The sequence below is a fragment of the Sinocyclocheilus rhinocerous genome, unplaced genomic scaffold (genome assembly GCF_001515625.1).
Source record: "Sinocyclocheilus rhinocerous isolate Xijiao unplaced genomic scaffold, SAMN03320098_v1.1 scaffold921, whole genome shotgun sequence".
Taxonomy (NCBI): Eukaryota; Metazoa; Chordata; class Actinopteri; order Cypriniformes; family Cyprinidae; genus Sinocyclocheilus; species Sinocyclocheilus rhinocerous.
In genome coordinates, this window is record NW_015640057.1 from 975,382 (window position 1) to 986,518 (window position 11,137).

The 11,137-nt window shown below is 39.2% G+C and overlaps 2 protein-coding genes across 3 annotated transcripts in view; one reads left to right on the top strand and one right to left on the bottom strand.

The window, feature by feature from the left end:
- Positions 1 to 7,468, bottom strand: part of LOC107752469 (growth arrest-specific protein 2) — a 51,547-nt gene extending 44,079 nt beyond the window's left edge. The window contains exons 1-2 of one of the 2 annotated variants that reach the window (XM_016568449.1): positions 7,349 to 7,468; positions 3,274 to 3,422 (exon numbers count right to left, since the gene is read on the bottom strand). In XM_016568449.1, coding sequence (XP_016423935.1) covers positions 3,274 to 3,421 — 148 coding nt within the window. In that variant the 5' untranslated portion in view covers position 3,422; positions 7,349 to 7,468. Of the gene's footprint in view, positions 1 to 1,991; positions 2,110 to 3,273; positions 3,423 to 7,348 lie in introns of those variants that run through there. The other variant, XM_016568450.1, reaches the window with a different exon arrangement.
- On the top strand, positions 6,227 to 8,468 carry LOC107752483 (FA complementation group F). Its single transcript, XM_016568464.1, has 2 exons — positions 6,227 to 6,358; positions 7,824 to 8,468. The coding sequence occupies exons 1-2, from the start codon at positions 6,227 to 6,229 to the stop codon at positions 8,466 to 8,468; spliced, it is 777 nt and encodes a 258-aa protein (XP_016423950.1).
- The last annotated feature ends 2,669 nt before the right edge of the window (positions 8,469 to 11,137 follow it).

The following is an 11,137-nucleotide window of genomic DNA, read 5'->3' on the forward strand; positions in this document are numbered from 1 at the left end:
AAGGGAGTAACGCAATATTGTAATGCATTACTTTTAAAAGTAACTTTCCCCAGCATTACATATTACCATATACTGTAAACCAACATCCAAATGACTGTGTCCTTGTGTGTGTGTCACTGTGTGTGTGTGTGTGTCATTGCTTGTGTGTGTGTGTGTGTCACTGCGTATGTGTCACTGTGTGTGTCACTGCATGTGTGTCACTGCGTGTGTGCCACTGCGTGTGTCACTGCGTGTGTGCCACTGTGTGTGTCACTGCTTGTGTGCCACTGCGTGTGTCACTGCGTGTGTGCCACTGTGTGTGTCACTGCTTGTGTGCCACTGCGTGTGTCACTGCGTGTGTGCCACTGTGTGTGTCACTGCTTGTGTGCCACTGCGTGTGTCACTGCGTGTGTGCCACTGTGTGTGTCACTGCTTGTGTGCCACTGCGTGTGTCACTGCGTGTGTGCCACTGTGTGTGTCACTGCTTGTGTGCCACTGCGTGTGTCACTGCGTGTGTGCCACTGTGTGTGTCACTGCTTGTGTGCCACTGCGTGTGTCACTGCGTGTGTGCCACTGTGTGTGTCACTGCTTGTGTGCCACTGCGTGTGTCACTGCGTGTGTGTCACTGCGTGTGTGCCACTGCGTGTGTGTTACTGCGTGTGTGCCACTGCGTGTGTGCCACTGCGTGTCACTGCGTGTCACTGCGTGTGTGCCACTGTGTGTGTCACTGTGTGTGTGCCACTGTGTGTGTGCCACGGTGTGACTGCGTGTGTGTCACTGCTTGTGTGCCACTGTGTGTGTGTCACTGCGTGCGTCACTGTGTGTGTGCCACTGTGTGTGTGCCACTGTGTGTGTCACTGCGTGTGCGCCACTGTGTGTGTGCGTCACTGCGTGCGTCACTGCGTTTGTCACTGTTTGTGTGCCACTGTGTGTCACTGCGTGTGTGTCACTGTGTGTGCCACTGTGTGTGTCACTGCTTGTGTGTCACTGCGTGTGTGCCACTGTGTGTGTCACTGCTTGTGTACCACTGTGTGTGTCACTGCGTGTGTGTCACTGTGTGTGTCACTGCGTGTGTGCCACTGCGAGTTTGTCACTGCGTGTGCCATTGCGTGTGTGCCACTGTGTGTGTCACTGCGTGTCTGCGTGTGTGCCACTGTGTGTGTGTGTGTGTGTGTGTGTCACTGCATGTGTCACTGTGTGTGTGCGCCAATGCGTGTGTGCCACTGTGTGTGTGTGTGTGTCACTGTGTGTGTGCCACTGTGTGTGTGTCACTGTGTGTGTGTCACTGCCTGTGTGTGCTACTGTGTGTGTCACTGCATGTGTGCCACTGTGTGTGTGTGTGTGTGTGTCTGTGTGTGAGAGAGACTGTGTGTGTGTCACTGCCTGTGTGTGCTACTGCGTGTGTCCCACTGTGTGGGTACCACTGTTTGTGTCACTGCGTGTGTGCCACTGCGTGTGTGTCTCTGCGTGTGTGTCTCTGCGTGTGTGTGTGTCTGTGTGTGTGTCACTGCGTGTGTGTCTGTGTGTGTGTGTAACTGCGTGTGTGCCACTGCTTGTGTGCCACTGTGTGTGTGTGTAGATAAAGTTTGCCAGAAAACTCTACTCATTTTCAAGCCTATCAGTTTATCAGCTGATAGGCTTGATTCTCTGTGGCAGCATAATAATAATAATAATAATAATAATAAATATCAATTACACACATAATGCACATTCTTTGAGATTTCAGAGCTCGTAAACATAAAATTCATAGGAGGACTTGAATGCACCATATGGTTCTAATATGCATCCACACTTTAGCATGATAGACCTATTGCCTGAACAAAAGTGCTCTAACTGCACAATGTTGCCCCGAGGCAACAAACAAAAAAAAACACAGTTTTAGTATATAAATAAAAACAATATAAGTATTTTAATAATCAAACATACTTATTTACATATTGATGCACATGCATATATTTTTTTATATAAAGATATTTCATTTTAAACATGTTAAACAGTGCTATTTATCTTACCAATTTGTGGCACTGTGTCCCATGCAGCTTTGCTTCCTAAAATGACTGCTCCATCCCCAAACAAAAGGCTACACCCACTTCAGCCCATCATTTTATTGAACAGACATGTCAGGTGATATTATATGTATATATTTTTTTTATTGAAAAAATTAAGGGGGGTGGGGGGGCTGAGGTCCAAAAAAGTGGTTTGTTGCCTCAGGGCAACACTATGCAATAGAGCAGGGTTCCTCAAATCTTGCCCTGGGGGGCCAATGTGCTACAGATTTTAGCTCCAACCCTGATCAAACTCACCTAGCTGTGATTTTCTAATGATCCTGAAGACAATGATTAGCATGCTCAGGTGTGTTTGATCAGGGTTAGAGCTAAACATGCAGGAAAGTGGATCTCGTGGGCCAGATTTGAGGATCAATGCCATAGAGCAGGGCTGCCCAAACTCGGTCTTGGAGGGCCGGTGTCCTGCAGAGTTTAGCTCCAACTTGCCTCAACACACCTGCCGGGAAGTTTCTAGCATGCCTAGTAAGAGCTTGATTAGCTTGTTCAGGTGTGTCTAATTGTGGTTGGAGCTAAACTCTGCAGGACACCGGCCCTCCAGGACAGAGTTTGGGCACCCCTGCCATAGAGGGTTAATTTAGATATTACCATAAAGTAAATGACTTTAGGTTACCTGGCGAGCATTGTTTTGGATGTAGTGTTCAATGTTTAAATATAATTTTTTTAATTTTCTTTTATCTTGCTTTCTTTTCATTTCACTATTTCAGTTTAACGAATAAAATGGTTATTTTATAGTACTAGAACTTATAGTGTACTTTCACAATAAAGTACTGGATAGTTTAAGGTAACTATATGGGTTAAGGTTAGGTTTAAGCCTAGTTATTACCCTGTTATTGTAATTGCTAATAATAGTATGTACATGCGGAATATGACCGTACAAGAAATTGCTACCAATGAAACAGTATAACACACACTAGATTATTTCAGCAGAAGTACAGTATTATTACCAACCTATATAGTATTAGCATTAGCCATATTACTAAGTGACAGATGAATTTGGCAAAAACATGGTTTAATTTGATCGACGATCGTTGACGTCAGAAACAAAAGACTTTTGATGCATTTTCCTATTCCTTTTAAATGTTGATGTGCATATCTGCATTGCTGTTATCTTGTTTTTTTTTTCCAATCTTAACTCAGAACATATTTCTTATAGCAATTGAATAGAGAATCACTGATATGAAAGATACAGGAACTGCCAAGGCATTGAGGCAGGAACAGCTTGACTTACCCAGCATGCTAGAGAGCCAGAGCGCCAGGTCTTCCTTCATGGGCAGCAAACTGGCCTCATGTCTGCTGGCCAGCCACTGACTGTACTGCTGCAGATCTGTGAGGCCCGGACCAGCCGGCTGCTGCTTACCACTCAGAGGACTGAACATGCTTCAGAAAACAGAGAGGAACATCTACATCAGTACAACTAAATAACATTAACTCAATCATTCGGCTTTGACCAAATCCCTCAAATTAATTATTTCACTTTCCTCCCAGAGCACAAACGTCATCTGATCATTCAAGCCCTTTCTGTTGTTTCACAGTAGACTCTTATCCTCTATACCGATCTTCTCATCACAGTCCAGCTCCGGACTCCAGCTTTTGGAGCTCCAGCTTTTGACTCTATCTTCTCTGTCCTGTGATATCATATTCACTCGCTTTTTTTTTTAAAGACAGGACACACACTGTGATTCTTCTCTGACCCAAAGGCTCTTTACACAAATGAACATGCTCTTCCCAATGAAACATCAGAATTAGTTGCAATGCATTAGATATAATTTTGTCACATTAAAAAATCCAAGCATTTAGTAGAATTGTCATCCATCTTGTTTGGTGTTTTACTAAAAACAACAGTCTTTAAAATTATGACCAGACTTGGCAGGACATCATCTGCAAAGAAGAATAGTGGGTGAAAACTGAAAGTAAATTGATAGGGACCGTCGAACACTAAGAAGAATTGTGTCCAAACAGCACACAAGTACTGCAGCAATAGTGACCGCAAACCTCAAATTCGACCCTGTTTCCACAAAAACCAAACACAGAGAATTTCACAGCCAACGTGCATGAAAAAGCTGCAACTAATTTGTAAAATAAACGTTTGCTAAACCGTTTAATCACAGACACCAAGGCTAAAATTTGAAAAAAAGGTGTCATGATCATCACCTCATCAAATTATGTTGGTTTTACCCCCATCCTTAGTCCACAGTACAAGCGATTCATACACAACAGGCGGGTTAATATGGTTCTTCTGAATATATAACATCTCTCGGAAAATCTTGTTACTTTATATCATTGCTGCTTGAAGTTTTGTTCCATAGTTAGAATGCATTAAATGCAGTGGTTTGGTGTTTTACAAATGCAGAAAAGTGGTGATAATATGTGATGCCAGCCAGCATTGCGAGGGATTCCCCTTTACTCATAATTCATGCGAGGAACTAGAGAGAAGTTATGAGTTCTGAGAAGTGTATATATATCTTCAGTGATGCAGAACGGGACCTCTCCCTACGTTTTGCTCTCCTGTATCCCACTGAGCAACCTGGGAATGAGGACTCGGGTCCAACAGTCGTCACTTTGTTGCGGTGGGCTCTGAATGGCTGGCAGGCGAAGGCGAACTGAAAGTCAATCTGTAGATTTTCCTTGTTCCACAAAATAGAACGCCAGAGTTCACTTTACCTGCCAAACGTCTATCAGATAAAGCCAAACCTCCTCTTTCTTTCTTTCTCTTTCTGAAAGAGCTCCTGTGCTGGAAAAGGTTGAGAGAAAAAGAAACCAGAGAAATTAAAGAGGTGTTACTGGCTCTCTAAACAATAAAAAAAAAAAAGAGGACACGCTGTCCCATTTGGACATAGGCAAGGTGAACAGCAGTCCACTAATAATATCAGTTCTGTCTGTCTGCTCTTAATATTTCCCAGACAGATTCAGTGTTCATTGGGTGTCGAGTGAGAAAGCTGATACGAAAGAATGTGAGAATGACCTTATTAGTGTTGCCTGCATCTTTATTATATTTCTAAGCAATCAGATCTGGCAGACAATAAAACGGATGAGATAGATTCAGTACAGTTACATTGAAGGAGGGAGCCAAGAAACATATAGAGACCTGAATAGCAGAGGGACTTAAGAGTTGGCAACCACCAAGAAATCTCCCAGAACCCCGAAACAAAACCTACAGAACACTCTAGCCCTAGAACTTACATGTACCTTTAAGGTATTAATATGCAACCTTTAGGGGTAAATAAGGTACCTTTTTTTGACCTCCTTTAGCAACCACATCGGACAAGGGTCAATGACACGGCACTCATTATTTCATATAGATCTGTTAAATTAGTCACAGTACATTAAAAATGCACTTCATACATGCAATGCATTGACCTGATTACATATTTTCTGTGAGGAACAATATTCCAATTTCTGACTTAAAATTCCATTTATTTATTTATGTATTTATTTATTTTTTTATTTAAACATAAAAATGTGGGTGATATAACCATTTTATCATAACAAAAAAAAAATCATCATTAAAAGAATTAAATTATTGTTTGCAGTTTGGCATAATCTTAGAAAAAAAATTCTAATAATTTTTCTGACATTTTATAAAAATGTATATATCTTGAATCAAATATTTGAATAATATTTTTTGTATTTTTATGATAATGCATGGTTAGTAAAATGTCTCCTTAAAACATAATATTTAAGAATGAACAATTAGGCCTAATTATGAAAAAATATTTACTTGTAAAAAATATTTTTACCTTGAAAAATATTATTAAAAAGTCATAATTAAAAAATATTAGATGCAGAGGATAAGCAGTTTGAATAATAGATGGATATATATATTTTTTTTTTTTTTTTTTTAATTAACAGAGAAGTTTCTCCAGCAACAACCTAAGTGAGAGAAAATTATTGCTCTAACAAACATGCAAAAAATACTAAGAACTTGGCTGCATTTTTTAAATATGTTTCCTATTCTTTATCATGATCTCTTTTCTATTTGCCACAGATCATCAAGTAACCACTCAGAACAATACTGATAATGAGACTTCTGGTTTTCCGGACAAGAACCACTCAGATTTTCTTCCAAGTGACTCTTAAAAAAAAATAAAAAATAAATAAATAAAAATTGAAAACCAGACATACGTTCAGTAAAATCTCGGACTACTCAACATTTCCTGACACATGGCATCTACACAAACGGCATGGTCACCACCTGGAAACTGATGCTCAGCAAACACAAACCCGCAGAGTTCACAGACGGAGAGCACATTTACAGTGCATTCAACACCACACATATGAACACACATATTGAGCACATATGGCTGAAACCAAAGGTCAGTGTACAGTGTGACACACTCAGACCTTTAGCTGGGACGATTATATTAAACAACGTAATATTCTTTCACAGTCAATATTTTTCTAGCAAACAGTAGCAACAGAGTGAAAGGCAGTAGGTGTTCTCCATATGTTGTGTGCACTTTCCATCCATAAACCATAAACTTGACCTTGACTGATGCAGAAATTATAACTGTTAATACTTCAGCTCACCTATCTAATTCTGTTGCAGTTATTTGATCCTCAATGCTGTGTCATGTTCAACAAGCACAGGGCACACATTGTACCTATTGTGTCCTTAAAGGCCTGTGAAGGCTAAATCACATACACACAGGACTACTGTGTAAGACTCACATCTCACATTATCTAAATACAACCAGAATTTTGGCCTTTTGCATGCAAGTTCAGTTCAAAGTATATTTTCTTCCCCAGTTAAGCAAAGATTTGGTCTAGTTGCATGCACAATCCAGTTACTTCATTTTTCATGCATCATGGCTTTAATTAAGTTCACGGGCTATTACACACTTTAACTGTTCGTTTTAAATGCACAATAACCCATTTTACTGAGGCAGCTCACATGAGAGAAAAACTCAAATACCTTCGGCAGTCTGAGGAGAAAAGCTTTTATGTTCTGTTTTCAAGTGGGCATGCTGGACATTTTATGGCTGTAGTAATATTTCAAAGCTGCTGGTGCTTTCATGCGCTATTTCTGACACAAAGAGAAACCACAAAAACAGACTGCATTGTACAGATGAATCTAAAATATGAAATGCATTTCCCCAAAACTATTTCTGCAAAAAAATAAGTAGGTATTTTGCCAACTTGAAGGAACATTTTTAAACACATTTGTTTTTTACATTACGTTAAATTACGTTTTATTTTATTAAGAATATTTATCTTATACCCATCTTATTTCATTAAGATCTATCTATCTATCTATCTATCTATGGAAAACGTTTGTCATTCCCAAAAGTAGCCTATACACTTACCCTCCAGAATGCTGTCGGTTCTTCAGCAGCAGACGGTCGTTTCCAATGAATTCATGCTTTTGTCAGCACAGGGTGCTCAGACTGTTGTTCACCGTGACTGAGCCTCAAACACCCGACTGTCATTGCGGGTCTCAGTTCAAAGTGCGCTCCTGCGATAGACTCATCGCGCAATCTCACCGCCTCCCTGAGCGACGCGACGCGACGCGTCTTTATCTGCGCGACTGGGAGCTACGGAGCTGCACAACAATATGAAACTAGACCCGTAGTAGAGAAAAAAAAAAAAAAGAAGAAGAAAGAAAGAAAAAAAAAACTTAACTGACCGGGAAAAAAAGGTAATAAAAAAACGTATTTACCAATAAAAAGTAAAATAAAACAGGCTACATTTAATTTGTAAAATGAGAATCTATTGATACGTTTCAACATGCGTTCAATAAGCTATTTTGATCGAGTATTGTTTTGCTATAGCTCGTTTTAGGCTGCACAGGAATCCCAGTTTGACCAAAACAGCCTCATGACGTGCAAATCAGCGTTTAATCTGCTGTGCCGCACGCCGGACAGGACTGGGGTACAGGCTGAAGCAGTGGTCAGAGGCACACTGCTGGGGAAGCTCTTGAGCTCTGGTAATGATGAGCATGCGAGGACGCTGCTGGATTCCGTCCTTCATGACAGCGCGGGAAACCCGGAGGGCCTTTATGACGTCATCGCAGCTGCGTTCCTTTCCCCCGATGACGAAACGAGCTCCGTCACTCAGCGCTGTGTCCTCGCCTGGCTGCAGGAGCACGAGGGATGTTTGGGTGAAGTGTGCAGGTCTCTGTCCCCCGGGCTTTGCGCTGTCCTCTCCCGACACTCTTGCGAGTTTAAGCAGGCATACTGCGGGGTTTTGAAACGCTGGGCGTCCTGCTTGGAGTATGACGTCTTGGAGAGTCTATGGGTGCCGACATCAGATGAGCCGGTCACCTTTAGTGCACTGACTGATCGATTCAAAGAGGTATTAAATTCAGGACCAGCATTAAAAGAGGAGACAGAAACTGAACTCAAAACACTCAAACGGGAAGCTGGAGACTTTAATGTAACAGACATTAGTATATGGACTGATCTAATCATTCAGCTAAAGCTGTAAATACATCAGATTGGAAGCTAATTTAACGCTATTATTTTTTTTTTAACATTTGATGTGAATTTAACTAATGAAAATGTTATATTTGAGGATAGAAGTGTGTGCATTTATTTTTCCACACGTTTTATAATTATTAAAAGATTTGTCATGTTTTTATATTTTAACTGGTTTTTCCTCGTTGAAACAGCAATTACTTTGTTGTCATTTTTTTGATATCCGTCGGTTTCATGTTTTGTTTTCTCTTGAGATGCATAATACAGAAACTCAGTCCTCCTCACAGGCATAGGAAATCTAAAATATCAAGTAATTTCATTTAAAGTTTTTTTCAGTTTTCCTGCCTAAAATAGCCTAATTCTTATAAACTCAGAAAGTCGTGTGGAAAACAACAACAATAATAAATAAATGATCCTGATCCTGATCCTCTTACACCAAATATATTTACTTGTATCCCTGAGATATTAAAATACATATTTTAATAATGAAGTATCACATTTTCATGTTCTTGGCTCTCTGATGTTGGTTATGGTCACATGACATGCAGGTAAACAAATAAAATATTTCATTTTTTTTTTGTATGTGTTTTATTTTGATTGATTTTAAAAATATATATTTATTTGAATTTAATATTTTTTATTATTATTATTTAATTAATTATTAGCTTTTCACTAAAATCATAACCCCCTGCAGTTCCTTCACAAACCCAGTCTGAGAAACCTTGACATAATGTAATATTTAATGCATGTCATGTTGTTAATAACAATAAATGGGATATATTTTCTTAATCTTTGTATTTTTATATCAATATGGTACAAGAGTATCCTATTTAAATTCATGTGACTAATAAGAAACTTCAAAAGTAATCTAAAAGTATTCTGATTATTTTACCTAATGTGTAATGTAATGGATTATGTTACTTACTACAATTGTTGTAATGTAATTTGGAATCAGTAACGGATTACAATTTGTAAGTAATCTACCCAGCTCTGTATATATATATATATATATATATATATTGCACAGTAGGCTTATTCTGTATTTCATCTGTATAATTAAAAAATACACTCCTTCATTAAAGAGAGATGCTGCTGGGCTGCACTGAATAGGCTGCGTGACAGATGGTGGCATCCCTGTCACCTTGGCAACCGTTGGCATTAAGCACAGGATTCCATTTGAAATCGAGGAAGAGGCCAGGCAGAGAACGCGTGCGCCTCTTAAATGGGTCCCCGGGGACACGCAGACGCGTGCTTCGTGGGCTGGGTTTCATATGTCTGTCACATTAAGGAGGAGGAGAAAGAGATCGGGAATCTGCATGGACTGGGGTCACTCCACGCTCGGTGATTTATGAGGTCACTTGAGGTTGTCGAAACCCGCAATGAAGCCGCATTGCTTATAACTTCATCTGAAATCTCAACAGCATCGTGCTGTTTGCTGATGCTTTAAAAGAGGACCTAATTTCCTTTTCAAACAGGTCGTGTTCTCTTACTAAATAGCCTACAGAAGCAGTCCGTCTAATCTGATCTCGAAATGGATTTTACGTCCTGTGACAAGCAGAGTCTTTATGACGAATTCATCCTGCTACATTTTTTATCACATTTTTGGTTGTTTAGGAGACTGAAATGGTGCTAATATTTATATAAATACACTGTTTAAAAAAAAATCTGTGACATTTACGGTAAAATACCGGCAGCTGTGGTTGCCAGAACTTCACCGTAAAAAATAGGGTTGCAACATTTTAGGTTTTACAGACTTAACTTAAATTCACAGTAAAATACCGTATTTCATTAACTGATGTAATGTTAATAAACCATCATATTGAAGTGTTAATATCTGTTTTGAACCATTGTAATGCACTGATAACCACCAAAAACTGGTGGTGATGAGAAAGTCACATGATGTGAAGCTCATCACAAACAGCTTTTCTACGAGCTGAGAAAGCAATACTTATATATAGAAGGTGCACACAGTGTCATTCACACAAACATGTATTGTCTATATTGTTTGAGAATGTGTTGTGTTTTGATTAACATTAGTATGTACGCCTAATATACATAGCAGCTAGAGCTGGGTAGATTACATGGATTACGTAATCAGATTCCAAAAATTAAGTACTTGTAATTAGATTAATTTACATTTTAAAATACTCATAATCGGACTACAGTTACTTTTTTATTGATTACATGATTGCATATTGTTTACACAATAGCAATAATTTATTCATAATTTATTGATTCTCCCTAATTCCTCTTTTTCATCTACTAAACTTTCCTTTCCTTTCTCCTACCGCTTATATACACTCAGAAAGTCTTCAGTTTTGAGGAGAGATCAGTCATTAGTCAGATGGATACACAGCATTTGACCACAGGATTTACACACACACACACACACACACAAATCATTTCAGGATTAAGAAGTGTTTCAACATTGCTTCAACTACTGATGAACACATTCATTTTTATTTGAATTATCACTCAGTCGGTTATTTTACCATGTATTACTTTGGAAGGCGTTTGTCTTTTAAACACATTAAAATTCACAAATTCACCAACTTTTTTTTTGTCATCTGATCCTCTTTCAGTATAATATATTTTTATTTGAAGTACCCCTGAGATTTTAAAATAAATACATTTATAATAATTAACACATTTGCATGTTCATGGTTCTCTGTGGTCACA

What these genes read in the sequence shown, in the direction of transcription:
- LOC107752483 (XM_016568464.1), top strand. Translation starts at nt 6,227, where the DNA reads ATGGTCACCACCTGGAAACTGATGCTCAGCAAACACAAACCCGCAGAG. An exon ending in ACATATGGCTGAAACCAAAG is followed by an intron (nt 6,359 to 7,823) that starts GTCAGTGTACAG and finishes AGCTCGTTTTAG; the next exon opens with GCTGCACAGGAATCCCAGTT.